Source organism: Miniopterus schreibersii (genome assembly GCF_964146895.1).
Source record: "Miniopterus schreibersii genome assembly, chromosome: 12".
In the NCBI taxonomy this organism is placed as follows: domain Eukaryota; kingdom Metazoa; phylum Chordata; class Mammalia; order Chiroptera; family Miniopteridae; genus Miniopterus; species Miniopterus schreibersii.
The window spans coordinates 41,273,750-41,298,583 of NC_138112.1; the positions used below are offsets into that span (position 1 = coordinate 41,273,750).

The window sequence follows — 24,834 nt, forward strand, 5'->3', positions numbered from 1 at the left end:
AATAAAAGCAAACCATGCTAGAGCTAACCTTCCATGTGGATCTCCCGAGAACGCTAATCAACACTTGTCTGTTTGCCAGCCTACTAAGTGGCATCTGTTCCTCCAACCTCTCAGTCCTCCTAAACATCTCACTGCTGTACATTTCTGAAACAATCACGTCACTACCTGTTCAAGAGTACGCTACTGCACACTGCTTAGTGTCGAGAATAATATTAGTCTAAACTCCTTAACATGACATTCTAGGCATCCTGTAATTTGATTCTAAATTACCTTCCGCGTCATAGTTTCCACATTTAACGACTAAACAGATTGAGACTATCCTAAAGGAAGTGCCAAGTGGACTGTGATGATGTTCTGCCCTTTTCAGCACTTTAATCAATGATTCAGAGAACAAGAAGCATAATGATTTTCAAATGTAAGGAGGAGAGGGAGTAGGAAATATTTGCAATTTGTTTACATCCATTCTGTGAGATGCATGCCTTAATTCTTGTACTGCCATTGGCAAGTGCTCACCAAGGAAAACAAAAAGATCTGGGGTCAATGGAGTTTTAAGATTATGCACATGTCAATCAGAAGTAAACATAAAGATACTAAAAGTTCCTTTGCCTTTTATAGCATAGTAAGCATTCCTAATGCATTTTTGGATATAGATTTTCATTTCTGCAAGAGCAAGAAGAAAAACTGGATGATGGATAAAAGATATAAATGAATCGAAGCAATGATTATATAAAGTAAGATCCACAATGGTAGAGAAGGCTCTCTGCACGTCTTTGGCACCTAAGGATAAATTACACTATAATCACAAACATTTTTCAGAGCACCAAGATGTGCCAGTACACTTCTGGGGGCAGGGGTGGTAATTCTCAAATGTACTGTCACGTACAAGGCTTTAAAACACTGGGATGGAGTCACTGAAACAGCATGCGGCAATGTTAGAAAAGCAAGTAAGGGCCAATTGTGACACAGCATTCTGTTATAGGGAGAGTTATGCTGTAAAAAATGTAAAATGTATTAATTCCAAAAAAGGTGATATGATCCAGATAAGTTTTTTTTTCTCAATCCTTCTAGAGAGTTCACATTCCACTCCCAGTGGACCAATCTCTCATGATAACACTTTGGCATGGGGCACGCCCAGATGTCAGCTGCAGTGTGCTTCCCAGAAGTCATGTCAGCTTCAGTTAACTTTTTGGATGGGAAAGATAACAGAGTTTAGCTTTGGCCAAGTATAGTCTTTGCAACTTCCCCACCACACCAATTAAACAAATAAATTTGTTTTGTAAGAAAAACAGTAAAGCAAAATGTATTCTTTTTCCACAGCTTTCCCTGTAACACCACATGCAACTGGGAAATCAATCACTTAGAAAACAGATTAAGATTCTGGTCCAATACAAATGTCTCCTTAACTTGAGAGACGGCAGAAATGCAAATGGCAGCCAGAGAACACTTCAGAAAGAGGGTTCTAGGACTTGCTTGAGCAAAAACAAACCTCTTCATTACTTGCTAACCTCTGAGAATTCGGAATTAGTACTTTTGTTGTTATTTTATAGAAAATGTCCTGCCAAATTCACAGGTATTGGGATGAAGCCAGTAAAATTTTGATTGTAACCACGAGGAAGAACGAGAATTATGAATGGTGACAGGATATCCTGAATCATAGAAGTTGTAGAACTGCATAACTTCAGCAGATGTTGTAATATGTGAAGTAATTTAGCATGGCACCACTGATTAACCCTTCCATATAAGGTGTTTTATTTTTGAGAAAGTTCTAATACAGTTCTTAATTTTTTATTTATTGATTGATTTTAGAGAGAAAGAGGGAAGGAGGGAGGGGGGTGAGAGCGAGAGAAAAACATTGATTTCAAAAAATTGAATTTATTGGGGTGACAATGGTTAAAATTATACAGGTTTCAGGTGTACAATTCTATAACACATCATCTATATATTGTATTGTGTGTTCACCACTGAGTCAAGTCTCCTTCCATCACCATTTACCCTCCCTATACCCTCTTCTCCCTCGCCGCTCACCTCTTTCCCTCTGGTAGTCACCATATTGTCGTCTGTGTCCGAGAGTCTTCCTTTTTGGTCTTTGCTCAATCCCTTCGCCCTCTCACCCCGCCCCGCCCCGCCCCGCCCCGCCCCTCACCGAGGCATTCACTGACTGACTCCCGCCTGTGCTCTGACTCAGAATCTAACCTGCAAGCCATCCAGCCAGGGCGCCCGATCTAGTTTTTGAAAATATCTTCTCTTGCAGCCCTGCCCAATCTTCCTGCATGGCTTTTTAGCAGACTGAGATGCCTTCTTCCTTCAAGTACATTTTCAGTACCTTTTTTTCTAAAACAGAAAATGTACTTGGAGGGAGCAACAGGACGTAACAATTGCAGCAACAATTGCAGCGTACTGTGGGATAGTTCGAGCCTCACTCAGCTCATCATCATGCTTCCTTTCTTACTGTTTTCTTGCAAACCAAATGAGTTGTTAACTTGCAATGGCACTACATAACCTACTAAAAGACTGCTCAAATTAGTTACTTTTTTTTTAAAACTTTTATTCCAAAGTAGGAATTTTGCTTCTTCTCTTGATCTCCTATGTGTGGTTCTCTTGAGCTGTTTTATTCTTTCACTTTTCTTCCTTTCCACATTCCATAGATTTCCCCAAGTTTCTGATTTCTATTATTTTCTCTTCTCTTTTCTGCCAACAGGGCTTTAGAAGCCTCTCAAATGTATACCTTTAGCCATACCTATCTTTCAAGTGAAAATGCTGCAGTTCTCATTGTTTTCTACCTAGAGCCACACAAAAGTTCTATCACAGAGACTATAAGCTGGCAGTTTGCAGTTCTTCTGTTTTGAACTTTACTACTAATAAGTAGGAAATTTTTCAAAAGTGGATTTCTATTTTCTTTTGAAAAGTGGAAGACCTAGCAACACTGTGCCCACATTTTTGCCTGACAACAAATGACTGGAGCTAAGTAGAAGTAGTTCCTTTATTTAACAGGAACAAACACTCTCCAGGTCCATGCAATCTCCACCTCAGTCATTTACTTTACTTGTCTGGCTTTTTAAGCATCTGAGTTTGCAATCTAGTTAAAGAGGATAGGAGGAATAGCTAGCAGTCCTAACTAGAACTTTGGGATTCCTTCTACCCAAAGTATCAAATGTTTATAGTGACACTCTACTTCTAAACACATATATTTGCCATGACACCACTGCAGAGTTAAGTCAGATATTTTGTGTGTTTTCAAGTGGTGTGTGTGTGTGGGGGGGATGTTCCTATGGAGCCCTGGGAGGGTTATCCCAAAGTTCTCTTGACCCAAGAGGAAAGTCCTCCATTCTTCTACAAACAACTCTTTCCCACATTACTGATCTGTTATTGCCATCGAAACTCAGTGCAGAGCCAATAAGAATTAAATGGACAGCTGATCTGAGTGTTGATTCTTGTTAGACAAGTGTATGGGTCTACCTACAGGACCTCTGATTGGCTTTTAACACATTCATAATACTTCCTAGGAAAACTGAGCTAAACATGACAAGAAGAAGAGGCAGAGGAGGTGGAGAAGGAAGAGCTGTAACAACAACAAAATCAGCAGCAGTCACTAACTTACTGAAAGCTCATTATGTGCTGGGCAGTAAGCACTTCACATGTGCTATAGGATTTAATGCTCATAATCACCCCATAGGGCAGATACTATTATCATACTTATTTATAGTTAATGACACTGTGGCACAGAGAAGTAAAAAACAAAAACAAACAAAACAAAACCATATGCCCAAGGTCACAGAGTTATTAAATCTCAGGGTGGCTTCAGTGTCCACTCAGTAGGTAGTAAGCTTTGTAAAGGTGGAAGGAAGCTGTCTTTTGGAAGCTGTATAGCATGTGTAGTTGTTACAGGAATGGATTCTGGAGTTAAAAGCTGGAATATGAAGTCTAGTTATAATTCTTTTCAAAAAACAACTTTGGGCTTTGTTAGTCCTCTGTACTGTATTTTTGTTCTCTCATTTCATTAATTTCCTTCATTCAATATTAAAAACAGACTACATGCAATTCCCAGTCTAAGAGATGGGGATACACCATTGAACAAATGAAACTTGCTGCTTTCCTGGAGCCTATTATATTCTAGCGGCAAGACACAGAAAATAAATATGATGAATATATGTAATGCACACATATACACAAAAGGAAAGGGGGAGAGGTGAGAGTTCTAAAGAGGGAGGGTAACATTTTAAGTAGGGTCATCAGGATAGGTCTCACTGAGAAAGTGACATTTAAGTAAAGATAAAAGGGAACTGAGGGGCATGATCATGGAGTTAATTAGGAAAGCGCCTCTGAGTAGGATGAGAGCAGTTGAAGGGTTTTGAGCAGAAGAATGACATGATTTGACTTATGCAAATAAAAAAAAGTAACTCTGGCAGCTGTGTTGACAACAGAATGTAAGGGGCACAGGTTGAAAGCAGTGGAACCAGTAAGAGGGTAATAATCCAGGCAAGAGACTAGCGTGGCTTAGAAACTGTTCAGTTAACTTGCTAGTATAAACATGTTTACATGTTTACAAATTTCAGTCTTCCCACCCAATAGAGAAGGTACTGCTAAATGTTTTCAGGTTGCCCGGCTGGGCGTGGCTCAGTGGTTGAGCATTGACCTAGGATCCAGGCAATCGGGGTTTGATTCCTGGTGGGGGCACACACCCGGGTTGCGGGCTCGATCCCCAGCAGGGGGCATGCAGGAGGCGGCCAATCAATGACTTTCTCATCATTGATGTTTCTATCTCTCTCTCCCTCTCCTTTCCTCTCTCTGAAATCAATAAAGATATATCAAAAAACCAAAAAAAACCCCAATAAATGTTTTCAGGTTAGCTGCAACTTTCTAGCAGCAGCATATGCCTTAGATTCTTGCTTACTTGCCATTTTTCACCCTTGAAGCTTTCCCTCGATTTCTTATACTTAGTGAAGCATTTAATAAGATATCTGTATTTTATCCAACCTTTTTAGTGCTTTATTGCTGCTGCTGGTGTTTGGGTGGGTGGGGGGGGAGGGTGCTGTTTCAGAACATCTAGTATTCCATATTGTCAGAGTGGAAGTCCCTAGGTGTGAATTCCATCTATTTCTTTTTACTAGGTGTATAACCGTGGCAAGTTATTTAAATTCATCTAAACTCAGTTTCCTCAAGTTTAAAATGGAGACAATACCTAGATCCTGAGGTTGTTAGGAGGACTATGATCTAATGCACATACTGTGCTTAGCCGCAGTGCTGGGCACATAGTAAATGCTTAATATACTTCAACTCCCACTACCATCATCATCACCATCCTTGCAGCATCTCATACATATTAGGTACTCAATAAATGATTGCTCAAGCAATCGACTCAAAATGAATGACAAATTACAAATCTATTGGGATTTCCCAATCCATTGGGAAAGATATGCAGCTCATTGCCTCTAAGTGTATATCACGACCAGATTCAACTGTATAAAAAAGTAATAAGGAGAACTCTTGCCATCCACTCCCTTTAAACAAATGAATAGGGGCTGTACTCACATAGCTGTGATTCCTTAAATGCCTTAAGTTAAACACCCATGCTATATTTACTGCCACTTCCCATTACTCCAGGACCAGAAGGGATGGGGGAGGTACAAGCCAAATGTCAGACCCAAGAAGCTCATGCCTTCGAGAACAGTCAATGTGCACAAACAGAGGGAAACAAAGTAGGGTCTCTCTATAACTGAGGGCTCCACTGAGATGCTAGTTCTTCTTTTCTTCAGACAGACTCCTCAGGAGGTCTACAGTTCATATGGTGGCGGCGGGGGACTAGGTTCCCTGGGGGAGGCACAGGGCCTCCTCCTTCCATGAGACTGTTACATTCATTAGCTATTTCAAGAAGATAGTAGCAGACAAAAATTTGATCTCTATTTTAAAATGAGTAAAAATTAAATTAAAAATTTCCAATAAAATGTATCTTAAATATAAATCAATGTCATTTGAATTGTAAATCATACATAGTTTGGGGAGGTCAGTATAAGTAGTTCTAGAGAAGTGGGTAAAGATTTGATCTCACTAAAATCAGTTAACTCTCCAGAAGAAATATTTTATTTCATCACCTGAACTAATCACGAGGGGAATGTGGCATAAAACAATGCCTGTCTCAGAACTAACTCAATTCCTCTTCTGAAATCAGCTCACAGCCTTGGTGATATTTGTGTGACTGGGCACCATCCATTTCCCCACTATTCCTACAAAGGACAGCTCAGCACATGTTAATAACAAAACATATTATTATACATCACATCATATATATGACATATAATATATACCGGTAATGTATTATCAAAAGGAACAAAAAAGTTTTTAGAGGTTTAAGAAGTTAAAATGGCTTTGAAGAGGTTTAAGAAGTTAATATGGCTTAGTTTTTTCACTCTGGTAATATCTTTGTGGGTGAAAGAGTTTTTTTTAATTTCATAGTGAATTCTGTATACAAATCAAAACTATAAGGTATTAGAAAATCCATGAGGGAAAAAGTTATTTCATGAACTTGCACCTTGTTTTCTGAAACCTAGATATCTGAGTTTCAGATAAGCCCAAATTTTAGATGATAAGGTGGACTGTCTTAAAGAAGAACTAAAAAAACCAACATGATTGTATCTAAAAAATGTAAATAATAATAGTTATTATTAAACCATACATATAAAGCTTTTAGCATAGTTCCTGGCATGTTAGAAGTAGTTAATATAAGTAATTATGATTATTATTTCATTTATTTTCTTTCTATGGCAAATAGCTATAATAGTTATATTAAAATTTATATTAATACATTAATGATTGTCATAGTCACATGCCTGTTTATAGACAGAGTCTTAATGATGTCATTCAGTTTAATTGGGCTCCAGTGACATTAGGAAAATACACAGAAAATTGCTTCTATAGTTAGGTCTAGATAACACGTAACATAAGAGGGTACATGTTTGGTGTGAACCAAATTAAACAAATAAATCAACCACTATTATGTGAGGAAACTAAGTTGGGTAAAAGAAAGCAATCACACACCATCATTATGCAGGATCTTTTCAAGAATATTTTTTAAAGATGGTGCCCAATCCATTCCACATACTTATTTTAAATCTGCATTTATATCTCTCCTTTCAAAATTCAGATGTTGCCCAAAGCACTTATGAAAAATGTCTAGCATTTAGCTGAGGACTTTATGTAACCAAGATTCTGATCTTTCCTTAGTATATAAAACACCCTTTATGATGATCATATTCACACCATGTTCTCCCAATTTCTTAGTATACAGACACTGTCCCCTCTTAAGGCACCAGATCCCAGAGCACAAAAACAAGTATTAAAAAACTGAGAGTCAAAAGTCAGAATATCTTCCTGTTCTCCAGCATCTGGTTTGACTCCCACATTCAATGGTAATTTGTACTTCACTCTGCTCTGTTACACAATAATTTAGAAGAAATGGCAGGTCCTTCCTCCAAGGTAGGTATTTTTCAGAGAATGATTGGGATTAACAGTTTTGATTAGAAATTGATAATAAATCTTAAGGTTGAAGATCAATTGTTGGTAACAAATTATCCTTTGTGAATAACAACTTCCTCTATAACATTATAAAAGTCTCTTGATTTGTGTAGCTTTCATGTATATTAATGCTGAAGGATGCTCTAAGTCTGGCTGAAGCAGAAGTAATAACAGAAAGAGGGTTCTGAACAGAAAGGCAAGAGGAGAGAGCAAGGAATGAGCCCAGGCAAGCAGGGAAAGTTGACCGCCAGATGGAGAAGGCTTTAAATATTAAGTATGATTAAATAGCCTGATGGTTATTTATAATTAACCACATTCCTTCAAATCTTGTTTTTGCTATTAGTTTATTTTAACATTTTTTTTTTTTTTAAAAGTATGAGTGTAGAAGTAAAAATTCTGGCTATTTATACCTTATTAAAATTCCTTCATGTGACGGCCCACAAGGCCCTTCACAGTCTAGCCACAGACTACCTTTTCTTTCTGCCTCCATCTCCAGCCACCATTCCCAGTAAGTGACTCACGGTGTCATCTCTGTCTATAATATTTATGCCTTCACTGCCTACTCACTCCTCACCTCATCCCACCTCCGAGAGCAGTGCCTATTTATCTTTCAAGGAGCAAGTGTGACTATTTCTCTGCAGTGCTCCTTGTTGCACCAGGAATTAAGGTACTTATAGTACACTATATCTGTTTTCAAACATTTATGTTGTAATTTATTTTACTAAACTATCTTTTCTGTAAGTGTGTGCACTCTTCAAGGGTAGAGACCTTGACTTTTTCACTTTAAAAAAATATTTATTATTTTTAAATTTAACTTTATTGTTGAAAGTATTACAGGTGTCCCATTTTCCCCTCCCAAGTGACCCCCTCCACCTCACTCCCACCCAGTCCCCAGGCCTTCACCCCGTTATTGTCTGTGTCCATGGCTTATACATATATGCATATAACTTCTTTGGTTAATTTCTTCCCACCCCCCACCACCCTTCCCTCCTCTCTCTGAGATACGACCATCTATTGCATGCTTCAGTGTCTCTGAGTCTGTTTTGCTTATCAGATTATTTTGTTTATTGGCTACTTCTTAAAGAAGACCCTTCAACATTTCATGTAGTAACTGCTTTGGTGGTAATGAACTTTTAGCTTTATCTTATCTGTGAAGCTCTTTATTTGACCTTCAGTTCTAAATGATAGCTTTGCTGGGTAGAGTAATCTTGGTTGTAGGTTCTTGCTTTTCATCACTTTGAATATTTGCCACTCCCTTCTGGCCTGCAAAGTTTCTGTTGAGAAATCAGCTGACAGTCATATCAGTGCTCCCTTGTAGGTAACTAACTGCTTTTCTCTTGCTGCTTTTAAGATTCTCTCTTTATCTGTAACCTTTGGCATTCTAATTATGATGTGTCTTGGTGTGAGTAACTTTGGGTTCCTCTTATTTGGGATTCTCTGTGCTTCCTGGGCTTGTAAGTTTATTTCTTTCACAAGGTAGGGGAAGTTTTCGGTAATTATTTTTTCAAATAGGTCTTCTATTTCTTGCTCTTTCTTCTCCTTCTGGCATCCCCATAATGCAAATGTTGGGCTGCCTAAAGATGTTTCAGAGACTCTTTACACTATCTTCATATTTCTGGATTCCTTTTTCTTTTTGCACTTCTGGTTGGGTGTTTTTTGTTTGCTCATGTTTCAAATTGCTGATTTGACTCTCAGTGTCCTCCACTGTACTGTTGATTCCCTGTAAATTATTCTTCATTTCAGTTCATGTAGCCTTCATTTCAAATTGGTACTTTATTATGTCATTGATGATCTCACTAGTTTCCTTAATAGTCTTACTAATATCCTCGAGCATCCTTATAACCATTGTTTTGAACTCTGTATCTGTTAGCTTGCTTGGCTCCATTTCATTTAGTTCTTCTCTGGAGACTTCTTCTGTTCTTTCCTTTGTGACATGTTTCTTTGCCTCTGCATTTTGGCTGCTTCCTGGTGTTTGTTTCTAAGTATTAGGAAGAGCTGCTATGTCTTTGGAATTTGTAGAGTGGCTTTGTGTAGTAGGTGTCTTGTAGGGCCCATTGGCTCAGCCTCCCCAGTCTCCTGAGCTGGGCCTTCTAGGTGCTCCCCTGTATGGGCTGTGTGAACTGTCCTGTTGTAGTTGAGCCTTGGTTGCTATTGGCGTCACTGGGAGGAACTGACCCCCAGGCCAATTGGCTGTGAGAACCAGCTGCAGCTACAGCTGAAGAGCTGGTGTTCTGGAGACACCCTATGGAGCAGGATTTACTTCAGTGGAGCTTTGGTGTTCACCAAGTGCACCCCGAGTGTGTCACTCGTGTATGTGGTAGGCTTGTAATCCAGCATGGTCGAGTCTGACCACCGGGTGAACTGTCTCTAGGGCCTCCCGGGAGGTACAAAATCAGCCTCTGCCTGTGCCTTGCCCAGGGCCACTCAGCATGCTACACAGCAAACAGTAGATGGCTGCTACTTGTGCTGGGTTTAGAGGTATCTAGGAGAGGTCAAGCTATGAACCAATGCAGGCTGCCGCTAGTGCCAGGCCTGGGGCCACTTATCAAGTTGTATGGGGCATGCTGAGGCCAGCTGCTGCTTGTTTGAGAGATTTTAGGAAAGTCCTAAGCATGAGGCTAGAGAGGCCACTTGCATAGAAAAACCACTGGAAATGGCTTGGATGAGCGCGCAGGTGGGGAGGGGTGGGGACTCCGGGAATCACCAGGATGGGGCCAAAGGTGTGAGTCAGGTGCTGGAAATTCAAATATGGCGCCTGCCTGCCGGCTGTGTGGGGGGAGGGCTCATCAAAGGAGCAATGGACTCTGCCAGCTCTTCTGCCTGAGAGGAAGCTGCCCCTCCAGCTCTTGCTCAGATTCCAGGCAAGTTAGTTCCTCCCCAAGTGTCCTAGGTTCCTTTCTAGCTGCTGCCCGGTGCTGGGGCTCAGAGGGAGTGCATCTGAGCAAGTCCATGCTCTGGCCCTTTAAGAGGAGCTGCTGGGGCTCCTGCAGCCTCCACAACCCTCAGCCACAATCCCCGCTGGTTTCACACCCCAAGTTGTGGTGACGTCTCTTCCCAGCAGTGGAGCCCTGGGTTGGGGGCCTGATGTGGGGCTGGGAACCCCTCTCGTCTCCCTTTTCCAGGAAACCTCCACCACCGAGATGTCCCTCCCGGTATTAAACTGTGGCACCGGGTGTGGGCCCGTGGCCGCGTCTCTGCAATTCAGCCCCAATCCAGCCCCATGTCTCCGCCCCTCCTACGGGCCTCGAAGCTTCTTCAGCTCCCTGGTTGTAGGGCTTCTGTTCAGCCAGATTTCAGGAGGTTCTGAGTGATGGTTGTTCTGTATTTTAGTTGTAATTCTGATGTGGTTGTGGGAAGCGGTGGGTACCACAGTTACCTACCTTGCTCACTTTTTATTCCTAACACTTGGGGTATTGTAGTATTTCAATGTCAATTGAACTGAATTACACTAAATTTCTTTCGGAACAGAGAAAGAACCAGAGTTGGACTCTGCTGCCTTATGCTCTGAAGAATAAACAAAAGAAAAATATTCCACAAATACTTGTTAATTCTTCACTGAAAAATCACAATAATAATTAATATTCATTCTAAAGCTTCAGAGTAAATTACTCCATTGCTGCCTTATATCACTAGTTTAAACAGTGAATACAAGTGAATATTAATGAACAGCAACTCCAAATTAATTATAATAAACCACGGTTTCTCAGAGCAGAGGTTTTCCAGGTATTAGAGAATGGAGCAGCCATCTAAAACTGGAAAGAAAGGGCGAGGGAAGCAAGAAGAGGCTGTGATGAGATGGAGGAGGAGAAAGGAATGGAATGCTCAGCTGTACCAAGGACAAGAGAAAATGAAGGGAGGGAATGAAAGCAAGGCGCGGTTCCCTGGCCACTCTGAAATTCTGCTGCGCTGGAGGCATCCGCAATAACAAACACATTCATCTCTCCCAGGCCAAATTTGGATTCAGCCCACTGCTGATGCCTGTCTTCACTCTCAAACATTTTTCTGCTGACTTATTTTTAAGATTAGTATTTGATTTTACAGCAGGAAAAAAAGATGAAAAAATTCTTTTTTTTTTTTTTCCCAAAAATGTAACCCTTTGAGACCTTCTGTAGGAAATACAATATATCCAGATCATGAAGTCTAAAAACAATAAAATTCTTTTCCCATTTTACAGATCTTAGCATTTACCAGTGGGGGGAGGCACTGATGGAATGTCTATTTTTGTATCACTATAAGATTTTTCTTCTAGTAGCAATCACAATATCATAAATGTGAGTTCGTCTGGATTTTACCAGTTAGAATTATCTACAAGCTATCATATCTACAGGAGGACAAGAAGGATCCACAGTAATAATTAAGAGGCAAAGTTAGTTACTCAAGTAACTTCTAAACCATCAGAGAAATACAGAAAATGGTATGTGACAATTATTTATTAACCATAACATACAATTAATCAGCATTTCCCTACTTTGCCCCCCTTGCTCGATGTATGAGTAAAAATGGTTGGAGAAATGAGGGGGCAGGAGTGATGCCAATTCAATACCTCTAAATAAAAAGACAAAAAACAATTCCAGAAGAATGATGCCTAAATTGGGACTCATCTGAGAAATCCTGTTATAGTTAAAGAATATGAGCTTTGGAATCAGACAGAATTGAGTCTGAGCCCTGGCTCTACCACTTACTAGCTAAGTGGTACAGATTTTCTCTAAGCCATATTTCCTTCACCTTAAGATGGGAATAATATTCACTAAGTTGGATTGGGTACTGCAAATGCAGCATCTTGTACAAAGTAAGAATTCAATAAATATTAGCTATCATTATTATTCTTATCGCCTTCCTCTAGACTTCTGTTCTTTATCATGTTCTGTCAGATACATAGGCTTACACAAGAAAGATGCAGATAAGCAGATTTTAGTTTGCTCACTTTGGAGGGCAGGGGTTGGGGGCAGAATTACTGCCAGAGCCTGGTGACAGGAAGGTCGTTGCTCAGGAGATGGCTCAGGAAATTCTGTGGTTCTCCATGCTCTGATGTGCACTTTCTGCTTCTCTGGTTGGGCAAGCTGGTTTACACAAATGACCTTTTCCAGGTAGTGACCAACATATTTTCCTATTGCATATACAATAGGAAAATATTGTATATACAATAACTAGATCTCGAGTTTTATTTATATTCAGATAAGCTAGTGGATGTTCACTTAGAAAGTATAAGCAAAAGTTAAAATTAGGCAGTTTAAAAATTAAAGAACTGTAAAATCATGTAGACAGAAATGTAAAATATATATTTCTTCAAACTGAGAAATCATGCTTTACATTTCACCTTTTCCCTAATGTACTTATTAAAATATAATTAAATTATGTATTATATTTTGAATTACATACAAGTTGAAACAATGCAGAAGGTGACCTAAGCACTCTGGGTGTGGAAAATTCTTAATTAGTAATTAATAGTTCTAAAGAAGTCTTCTAATATGGGCAAACATCAAATATATTATGCTCAGCCCTGGCTGGTGTGGTTCCGTTGGTTGGAGCATCGTCACGTATACCAAAAGGTGTGGGGTTTGATTCCCAACAGGGCACATACCTAGGTTTTGGGTTCAGTCCCCAAGTGGGGCACGTATGGAAGGTGATCAATCAATGTTCTCTCTTACATCAGTGTCTCAATGTCTCTCTCTCTCTTTCTCTCCCCCTGCTCTTTATAAAATCAATGAGCATGTCCTCATGTGAGGATTAAATATACTTCTTTTACTGCTCAGTAAAAAATGGGAGACATAAAGAAACATATATTGTATGATTCCATTTATATAAAATGTCCAAAGAAGGCAAATTTATAGAGACAAAAAGTATATTAGTGGTTGCCTAAAAATAGGGAGTAATCCTAACTATTTAAACTTGACTGTTAAGGCACTATCTTCAAGAAAGGCTTCATAAGTTACAAAAACACAAGTTACAGACAAATCTTAAAAGTAGAAAAAAGTGAGAAGGAAGAGTAGGGAAAAAACCCATAACAAATTCCCAAGGATCTCAGATCACATTATAAGTAGAACATCTTTTACAATAAGTAAAGTTCTAAAAGATAAATATTATATCTCATCTGAGCCAATGAAATAGCACGCTCTTATGAGAATGGTAAGTATATGTACACTATCTTTTCATTAAAAAGAAAATATGTATGCAGTCATTAAGAATAATTAGGTATATGGAAGGATCTCCAAGATGTACTACTAAGTGAAAAAAGCAAGGCAAGAAAACAGTGTAAATGGTTTGATTACTTTAGTTAAAAAAAAAAGAAAAAGATAATTTTATCTGTATATTCTGCCAATAATGCACAGCTTTCCCCTCCCAGGAAGAAATCAACTATCAGAGGAAATGGGATAGAGGTGGGAAAGGGAGCTTTCATTTTGCACTTTGTATCTTTCTGTACTATATGAATTTTATAACCATGTACATGGATTACTTTTATTTAAGAAAATGTCCATTTGATTGATGGAATTATTTATTGTATTAGAAAGAGTAATGCAAGCTCCTACTGGCCATGTCAACGATTTCTTCACATTGCTGCCCACCATACTGCCTGACATAGATAACTTTGTATGTTGAGATGCTTAATAAACTTCTGATGCACTGAAAAAAAAAAGACTAATAAATGTTAGTAAAAATATTTTTAAGTAAGTTTAAAAAAGACAAGCAGCTGAGTCCAATTTCTGAAGTAATGCTGAGCAAGACCCAGTAGTTTATGCTGGCTAAACAGTATGAGAATGGCTCACTTGTAATCTGTGGCCAGGATAATGCAATTTACATCTACAGATTTTCCTAAATTAAGAAATAATTTCCCATAAGACAGAATTTTAGAAAGTATCTAAGAATCAGTATGATCCACCCTCACCCTCCCAAGCCCTCTGGTGTCAGTTATCAATGCAGTGCTCTTTTCTCCAAATCCACCTTTCTTAGCTCTGCTTTGTGGTACAGGACCTGGACCTGCAAACATTCCTCCTTTGCCAGCTGGCACACTTTTGCCAGTAAAGGGTGATGAAGGGACACTGAAGTCTGAGTGGTGTGCTTTTTCCTTCTGCCTCCTGTGGTATGCATCTGCTAGGGGTGTGTGGGACACCCAGAGTGCTCACCACTTAGCGAGTTTCAGCGGTACCCCAAATGGTGGTTTTCTATGAAGTTTCACTGGTACCCTCATGACTGGATTCCTAGCAAGTCTTGCCACAACTCCAGCAGGCAGTTTCCTGCTTGCCACCCCTGGTCTGTGGCACCATACACTGGCCACAGCAGCACCTCTCCAACAGGTCTGACTCTCAGTTTTGTTAGGGAAGGGCTCTTTTCTAAATTTGCTCCTGTCCTGGGTACTCTGCCTGAGCTCTAGAGGTACTAGCTGCTCCCTTTATCTGCTATGCTTGTGTTCTTTAGAATCCCCTTTACTTCTTAGTAGTTAATCCTGTTACTGCTTAATAACTCCTTGTATTAAATTTTCCCTGCTCATATTACTGGTGTTTTTGACTTCTGACTGGACCTTAACTAATTCACACCAAAATAAAACCAAACCAAACCAAACCAAACCAAACCAAATCAACCCAAGCCAACAATGAAGAATTAAATCCATAAACGCACTCTTGAAACCTAAGTTAGTATTGTTAAGTTTGATAATACAGAGAAACACCATGGCATTTGGCCCAACTTGTTAACTAACTATATTAAAAATTCCCACAAAACTAAAAAACACAGTGTGGTGGTTTTGTAATGTGTAAACTAAGCTAAGCTAGAACTATATTTTCCAGAATTATCTTCTCTCTATGGCTCCAGGTTAGCGCTGGCCACAAGAGAAAGCTAAGATTTGGAAGGCAAAAATGAAGCAGCAGCCATTACATCTGGAGGTCAGTATAGGATGCCAGGTGCTGCTGTAGTTCATATACTTTGTCCCGGATCTGCTGGCTCATCTGGAGAAGGAACTGAGTTCCTAATTCCTCCAGGTCCTGCTGGATCTCTTCCTTCAGCTTCTCCTAGTCCAGGGACAGGTGCATGTGTAGCTCCATGGCCAACAGTGCTACTTCTCTTGCAGGTCACCCGCACTGTCAAGGTTGGATGAAGTAAGAGACAGACACAGATTCCAGTCTGTCCTTGTTTTTTGCCCTGTGTCATATCCAGCTTTTCTTCCTGACTGCTGCCCTGATGACATACAGGGCCTTCAGGCCCAGAGTAGACCCTAAGTCAAAGACTTCCATAAACTTTTCCCATAGCTTCCATAATAGTGTAAGGGCTGTTCCTATAATAAATTCCTTACTTCATATCACTCATGGTGTTTCTGCTACCAGGTTGAAACCCTTACTAATATACATTGTAAAATGGTTAAATAATTCAGCTTAAAAAAAAAAAAAAAAAAAAGAATCATAGTGACTTGGGTCACTTGAGCAATTGAGTTTCTACTGTCAATTATTATTTTCCCTATGTTTCTTCTTATTTATTTATACACAATAGCTAAGTTTTAAAAGATCTGAGATGTTGAAGTGGGAAAAAATTTTAAATGCCATTTTCTTTAACAAATGCCCATGTGAGCACTCTCAGATGCTATGAATCTAGTTAGATATAGGATGAAGTGTTCTAGCTGCTCTGAGATACAGACACGAATTTCCTAGGTGTCTTATGGGCCAGGAGAGCCTGGCCTATATTTGTAATGGTGTTCTCCATGCCATCAGAGGAATGAGATAAACTAGGAAGGTCCGAGAAGACTAGTACGTTTGCATTAAAGGAAAATGAGGGGGCCTGGAGCTGGGCTTAAGTCGAGAAGGAAGACCAAAAGGTGATGCCCAAACTTCAGCAATGTCATTAGTTCTAAACCCAAATTCATTTGTTTCACATTTTTGCGATTGAGCCTTGTTTCCTGATCGAGCTTAGTATGACTTGCCAGTTCTCAGAAGTGTGAACCTCATAAATTCCACTTTCAGTTTTAGCAGAGGATGGGAAGGCAAGTAGAAAAAAGGGGGATATTCAGTGCTTAGCAGCAGAGAAGGCGCTCCTGATCAGGGAGAACTCTGGGTTAAGATCTTTAACTCAGAGACTGGGGAAAGACTATTTGAAATAAAGTTTTTAGAAAACTGGCCTTATCAATAAATATTTATTGAGTACCTACTAGCTCTAGGGAAGTAGCTAGGGGTCATCAGTTAGAAATGGTGGATGAAACAAAAAGGACAGCCAGAACAAAGGGAATGAGACCACTGCCAGCATCTAGGGGCATGATCATTTCAGGGCTAGGACTCTACCCGAGGCACTTCATGTGGTGCCTCATTCTCTACAGACCTGGGGATATTTCATAAGCCTGTGAAAACATGGAGTAGCTTAAGCCAGAAGTCCTTCCATACCACCTCTTGAAGTCCTAAAGCTAGCTGCACGTGGCTCAACAGTCAGTCGGCCTGGTGGCCACTAGTGTATTGTTTCCTACTGCACATTTCAGAAGGATGTAGTAAATGTGCTGTTCACAGTGTAGCTATTTAAATTCTTAGAAGTCCTTCATAGGGAAAGAGAGAATAAAAAGAAGTTGCTGAATTTGTTTGCTATAAAACTAAGTTCTTTATGAAAAGGCATGGATAGGAGGAATGCAGTAAATGTAAATGACAGAATCATGAGCATCATTAAACATTCCAGAAAATTCTAAGCAGGTTCATAGAAATTGCCAATGACGCTAAACTCTAATTTCTGCCCCTATTGATTTATTTTGTTCGTTCATTCATTCATTCAACAAATATTTACTGATTGACATTAGAATATCGCATCGAGTAAGACAGACAACATCCCAACCTCATGGAATATACTTTCTGTGGTGGGAGAAAACACTCAAATGTAAACAAATTAATATATAACATAATTTCAGTTGTTATAAAGTGCTGTAAAAAATGAAGCAGGGATGAAATGGGCGGTTCTGTTTTAGGAGATGACTTAGTATTACAGATTAAATTTTCTACATATAGAATACAATAAGTGCTATAATAAATATAACCACAGATATGTCTTAGCTATACTAAAATGACAGGATTTATGTACTGAACACTGAATACATTTTTATGAATCATAATGAGCTTATATATAGATTCACGAAACTTACCCTATAGAAAGCACTCGTCAAAGGGAGTAAAGCTGCAGCGATGTTATATTCTTCTAAACTCGAACAATCCTGAGACAAAACAAAGAGAAATAAGAATTAGGACATTTACCGGAAATTACAAATATATGGAAACAGAAATCTGAGATATATTGTTTACTGTCCTATGTGGTTCTTACTTTATTCCAAATTGTCACTAAGATGTGCTAAGCTAAGTTCGGAAAAAATATACTGTCCCGGAAGCACATTGTTTTAGAAATGAGATAAAAATACATCTGAGAAAGATATTTTTACATGTTCATGATGAACAGCTCCCTTTATTTATCTGCTTTCCAAAAATTGTGATAAAGTATGCAATTTATACAAACCAATTTTTGGAGTTTTTTTTTAAGTATATTTAACTACTGCATTTCACTGAATCCAAGATACACTTTTCCCCCCACATTTTAACTTCCTTGAGACTGGAATTCATCTCATAATTAATGGAAATATTTTTTCTCTCTTAGTGTTACATACAAAGGGTATTTTGCTATTGATCAGGCAAGAAATATCATTGATGTTAAAACCCACTGGGTGCAATGTTGTTGGAATAGTCAGAAAACCTCAGTGGCAATGTAAAATGGTACAGCTGCTAGGAAAACAGTATGGCGATTTCTCAAAATTGAAAAATAGAATTATCATATGACCCAGCAATTCTGCTTCTGGGTATGTACGCAAAATAACAGTGACTTGAACAGATATCTGTACGTTCATGTTTACAGAGGCATTATTTAGAATATCCAAAATGTGAAAGCAACCCAACAGATGAACGATTAAACAAATGTGTGCATGAACACACATGTGCACACACACACACACACACAGAAATATTATTCAGCCTTTTTTTAAAAAAAAAAATCTATTGATCTCAGAGAGAGGAAAGGAGAGGAAGAGAGAGAGAGAGAGAGAGAGAAACAGCAATGATGAGAGAGTCATTGATCGGCTGCCTCCTGCACGCCCCCAACCGTGATCAAGCCCGCAACCGGGGCATGTGCCCTGACCGGGAATCGAACCCCGATCGCCTGGATCTTAGGTCAATGCTCATCCACTGAGCCACGCCCGGCCGGGCGTTATTCAGCCTTTTTAAAAAGGAAGGAAATTCTGACACATGCTACAACATGGATGAACCTTGAGGACATTATGCTAAGGAAATAAGCCTCAATGTATGATCTAAACTAAAAAGCTTCTGCACAGCATAAAAACACCAACCCATCAACAAAATGAAAAGGCAGCCTCCTAAAAGGGAGAAAATATTTGCAAACGACTTGTCCAGTAAAATATTAATATCCAAAATATTCAAGGAACTCATACAACTCAACAGCAAAAAGACAAATAACCCAATTTAAAAATGGGACAAGGAATTGAACATTTTTCCAAAGAAGACATACAAATGGCCAACAGGTACATGTAAAGTTACTCAACATTATTAATCATCAGGGAAATGCAAATCAAACCACAATGATATCACCTCACATCTGTTAGAATTGCTATTATCAAAAAGACAAAAAATAACAAGTGCTAACAAGGATGCGGAGAAAAGGGAGCCCTTGTACACTGTTGGTGGTAATGTAAACTGGTACAGGCACTATGAAAAACAGTATGGAGGTTCCTCAAGAAATTAAAAAATAGAACTGCCATATGATCCAGTAATCCAATTTCTGGGTACATATGCAAAGAATATGAAATAATTATCTTTTTTTTATCCTCACCTGAAGATATGTTTTTCCTGATATTTAGAAAGAGAGAAAGGTGGGAGAGAGATCGGTTGCCTCCTGTATGCGCCCTGACTGAAGACTGAACCTGCAACTTCTGGGTGCATGGGATGATGCTCCACACCAACTGAGCCACCCAGCCAGGGCTAAAATCATTATCTTGAAGAGATTACCTGTACTCCCCTGTTCACTGAAGCATTATTTACAATAACCAAACTGGTCATCAATAAATGAGTCATAAAGAAAATGTGACTTATATACACAATGGAAATTATTCAGCCTTAAAAAGGAAGGAAATCCTGCCATTTGCAACAACACAGATGAACCTGGAGGGCATCATGGTAAGTGAAATCAGTCAGACAAAGAAAGACAAATACTTGACGGTATTATCTATAGGTAAAAAAAAAAAAGTTGAGCTCAGAAACAGTAAAATGGTGGTTGCCAGGGGCTGGGGCATGGAGAAAATGGGGAGACGCTGAGAAAAGGTAACAAACTTTGAATTATGAGATGAATTATAAGATGTGATACAAAGTCCAACACAGGTCTAAGGTGCTAACATATAACATGGTGACTACAGTTGATAACACTGTATTGTATAACTGAAACTGGCTAAGACAGCAGAACTTAAGTATTCTCACCAAAAAAGGGTAAATATATGAACATGTGAGGTGATGGAAATGTTAATTAACTCAATTTCCAAAATCCTTTCACAAAGTATACTATGTCAAATCATCATATTGTATACTTTATGTATACAATAGGAAAATATCACACCTTTTCCCTATATGGTGTCACTGTACGTTCTCGGTCATCTCCATGGATTTTATAAAATCATCCCAGACACAGGAAACGTGTGAATCACCCTTTTCTTCCTGACTGACTCCTCGCCCCTTTGCTTAGGACACTGCTATGCACAAGAATGTCATCCCCTGTGTCCTAGCACATCTGAGTTTCTTTAACAGAAATGCCTTGCATGTTTCTGAAGACTGTCATGAGGCCCAAGGCAATAAAGTTCAACAGACTTGAGCTGTAATCTTCTCCCAAGGAAATGGTTGGGATGCCAAGATGCCTTTTGACTTTGATTTCACAGCAGGGCTTCATTTGTAATAATTCTGTCCAAACTTTAAATGACAACAGCTGTGATATGAAGTCCAACACACTCATTTATAAAAATTTCCCACAAATTAAAAAAAATTAAACAATGGGGAATTTCAATCCATGACCAATTAGCAGGGAACAGGCAATCATAAAACATTTAGGAACTATTTATTATCTTACAAAATGTTTACACATTTTAGTGCATGTCTCAAACCTGAGCGCCAGTCAAATGCTGATTGCAAAATATAAATATAAAATTCTTTGCAAGTCACGTTAGAGACATTCTAAGTTAATTAGGTTGAAAAATGGAAAACTTTTAAAACAATAAGTCTACAACTATTGACACTGCAATAGCATTCTGGAATAGTGCAGTTATCTGTTGGGGAATCAGTCCATAAATATACATCCTGAACTCCCCGGTGCTTTTGCCACATAATAGCAATGCAGTTACAGACATACCAGGCAATTAATAAACTTGCAAGAACTTGAATACTTACTTCTACATGGTTTATTCTGAACTTTGCTATGTAGTTTTCCTTTAATTTTCCTGCTACAATTGAAGAGTGAGCCCTGCAATCTTAATTTCCCATTACCCTCAATTACTTCATACTTTCGATCTGCATACCTTTGAACTGTCATGGCCAGCATTCCTGTTTCATAAAACTTTGGAATTTCTTTAAAATGGTGTATTTAAACATTAAAGAAAAAAGATTGAAAGGCACGACTGTCTTTTGCATAAATGTCATACAACTGACTCTTCTTTAGAGTTCAGTAGATGTATAGTCAGGAAAAATATTTTTTTAATTTTCCAAAGACCTTGCTGACTGGCTATTTTGAGCCAGAACTTGCCCGTGTGGCTGGCTACTTTTCTGTCATGACCGGTCAGCAAGGCGTTTAAAATTACTTATATTAATGTAAGTGCAGACATGAGTTATCTTGTGACCAGTTAGCAACGTTCGGACACGGAAACAGGTGTATACTTGCGACCAGTCAACAAGGTGTTTAAATACCAAAGCCCAAAATACCTGTTTATATCCTATTACTCTGCTGCTCAAAAATGTCAGCTTTGTTCTGACCATTACAGGATACTGACCAAAGTCTTCTTGCAGGCTTGTAAGCCCTCTGTGGTGTGGACCCAACTCCATACCCAGCTGACCATATGACCCCTCCCGCCACAAGCTTTATACGTCATCTTCTATTCCACATCATAGCTATCCCTACCACAACTAATAACCCTAGGAATACTGTCTATGCCTTGCACTGTCATCTACATTCTGCCCCCCCCCCCGCACCTCCAATGCACTGTCCCTTACATTTGCCTACCCTTTCCAAGTATAGTGCTAAGCACAAAATAAACTAAAGGACTCTTGCTGTAGCTTCAGCCTCAGATTATTTTTTAATGCTAAATAAAATATAATATAATCATAGAGAATGTATCAGAATTTTGAATACCATGGCTATTTAACATGTACAATGACTCCCATTGGGATAGAAGGTGACTGTCAGGTTTGACAATAATATCAAGCTCTGTCTTAAGTTTTTGAGAGACTGACCAAAGTCTGCATCAACTTTTTTAATAAATCCACTTCTATTTATTTACTTTTCAATAAATTTAAATCCTTCAGGGGAACAGCATTGCACAGGTTTTGTGTCCAATGGCCCTAACAGGAAGGTTACTTTGGAATTTAGCACGAACCATGCCACTGTTTCCATGAGCATGAGTTACCTTTCCCCAGATGACTCCGGTTTTGTTCAGTTTGCCACCAGGAGTCACTGTGTTGTTCTCTGCTTTGCGAAGAGAAGCACATCTCTTTGTATATATAACCACACTGAGATAAAATTCAGTTTCATCTCGGCATAAAAACCTTCAATTTTAAGAAGAGCTGTGTGTTCCCTCTGGTTTTGGAGACCCCATTTATAGACATCAAAAATGTCCTTGGATCACAGCTGTCCTGACACATTTGTCATTACAAGAGTCCTGTTCCCTGCAGGCCTCCACAGGCTCCAAGATGGAAGAGCTGCTTCAATTTTATATGCCTGGAAAGTAGAACACTGCACCTGACATATGGTAACAACAGCTAACATTTATTGAGTGCCTACTGTGTATTAGACATATTTTAAGTATGGATTTACACAAATTATTTTGCTTAATTTTTATAGCATCTCTAGGAGGTATCTACTATCATTTTCATTATGCTGATGAAATAACTGAGTCATTCACAGATTAAATAATTGCCTGGGGTTACATGGTCACAAATGTAGGAGCCAGAGTTCAAAACCAGGTAGTCTCACTCCAGTATTTGTGCTTTAACTTCTATGTTCTCTTGACTCTTAAGTGCGGTAAGGTATGGAACTAAACTAAAAATGGCATCTGTGGAAACACAATTTAGGCAAAAGAAGTATTCTAGTAACTATAAATGATATCCTCAAGAGAGTTTGAAACCATTCTACATTTATGAAAAAGCAACTGAAAATTAAAAATGTGGTTGCTAAAATTAAAATGCAAAAGAAAGGCTAGAAGAAAAATTTTTTGTCATGATATCTTCAGGAATTTTTTAAAAATAAAGAAATACAGAGGATCTAAGTGTTGACTTACAAGATATACCTAATTGGAGTGCTGGAAATAGAGAATAGAGAAATAGAGAACAGAGAATAGAGAAAGGTAGGAAAAAGTAAAAGAAAAAAATGAAAAGAAATTAGTCCTCATTTGCAAAGGGTGTCAAATAGGATATTCGGTAGATGTGGGTATAGAGACTGAACCATTTTGGCTTAATGTGGGACAATCCAGCTTGGGAACTCTGTGTAGGGTTAGCCGAGGAGGCTATCCTTGCACCCACAATATTGCTTGACTTCTCCTTCCGCCCAATTCTACTTCTTTCCCCTCCCTTCTACAGGTATCAATCCCAACAGCACTCCTAAACAAACATCCCTTGTACTATACTCTGCCTTGGAATCTGTTTTCAATCTGAAACAACTTCCCAATACAATAGTAGCACATACATCTTTGCCTTGGGTTCTGTTTTCTGGGGGACCCAGGCTAGGACAGAGCTGTAGTTTGAAAATATCAGTATGGCTACAGGATAATAAATGGGTTTGAAAGGGAACAAGAATGGATGTCGAATGAATGCTTAAAAGGGTACTTTAGCAGTCTAGGTGGGATAATGGTAGCTTTGATTAGGGTATTAGAGGTAAAGTATGGAGGAAGGGATTGAGTTAAAATAATTTTACAAGGCAAAAATCAATATAACTTGGTGTCGGGGTTGAGGCAGAAGGTGTCAAGGATCTCTTAGGTTTTGTTTGCATAGCTGAATCAATGATGATGCCATTTGCCAAGATAAGGAACACTGGAGGGGGATCAGGACTGAAGGCTGAGGCAGAGGAAACATATCATGAGTTCAGTTTGTAACTATTAAAGTTGAAGTGTCTTTGAGACATGAAAATAAAATATCAGTCAGTTGGATATATGGGTGCAGAGCTCAGAGAAAAGATGTGGGGTAGAGAAATAAACTTGGGAGTTACCAACATGTAGTTGGTAAGTCAGGTTGTGGGTGTAGAAGAGAGCATCCTTGAAGAAGGTATAGAATGAGAGGAAAATAAAACATATTTGGAAAAATTAAAGGCCAAGTGGAGGAGGGTGAGCTTTCAAGATGGAGAAGGAATGGCCAGATGGAAGCAGGAAATGCAGGAAATGCTTCGTCAGGAAAAGCAAGGAAAGGAAGTGCTTCAGAAAGACCCTCTAATTGATAAACTGCTTCCTCTGTGTTCAAAGCAAGGAAAAGCTGGTGGACTTAACCATGAAGAGATAACATTAATATTATATATAGTTTACATAGTTTCAAAGTAGCTTCTGTACTGTATATTTTGTTTGCTTTCCTTTGCAGACCCTCCCTCCCAAAGAATATAAGTTCCTGTGAGGAAAAAGGAGCGTGAATTATAAATCTGCCACATTTAGAAGGACTAACAAATACATAAAACCTGTAGAAAAGCCTTCTACATTAGAAAGCCTTCACGTGCATGTCAGGTTATATAGAAAACATGTTATTATTATACTGCCTTTATAATATTAGCAAAAGACAAAATAATCAAATGTTTATATAACCAATTATCACAAATAACTAGAGACAATTTCCTTCATGATTTATATTGTAAAACCAATGATAGCATAAAAGCAGAGAAAAACTCAGCTAGCTCTTAGTTTCAAGCATAATATTCTGAAATGCCATTGTAAATAGTTTAAAATAGACATTGGCAGAAAGAATTTACAGTTTAAGACTGTAATTGCTCAGCAGCATTCTTTATGAAAATATTTTTTGAAAGTCAAAACCAGGTTCAAATCCTTTTGAAAGTCAAAATATAATGAATGAAATACATGAGACTCAA

The 24,834-nt window shown here is 38.8% G+C and overlaps 1 protein-coding gene across 4 annotated transcripts in view; it reads right to left on the minus strand.

Annotated features, from left to right (window-relative positions):
• The window catches only part of SBF2 (SET binding factor 2), a 313,138-nt gene that overhangs the window by 79,077 nt on the left and 209,227 nt on the right, over positions 1 to 24,834 (minus strand). For all 4 annotated transcript variants that reach the window (XM_081154292.1, XM_081154291.1, XM_081154295.1 and 1 more), the window contains one exon: positions 17,609 to 17,677. In XM_081154292.1, coding sequence (XP_081010418.1) covers positions 17,609 to 17,677 — 69 coding nt within the window. The remainder of the gene's footprint in view (positions 1 to 17,608; positions 17,678 to 24,834) is intronic.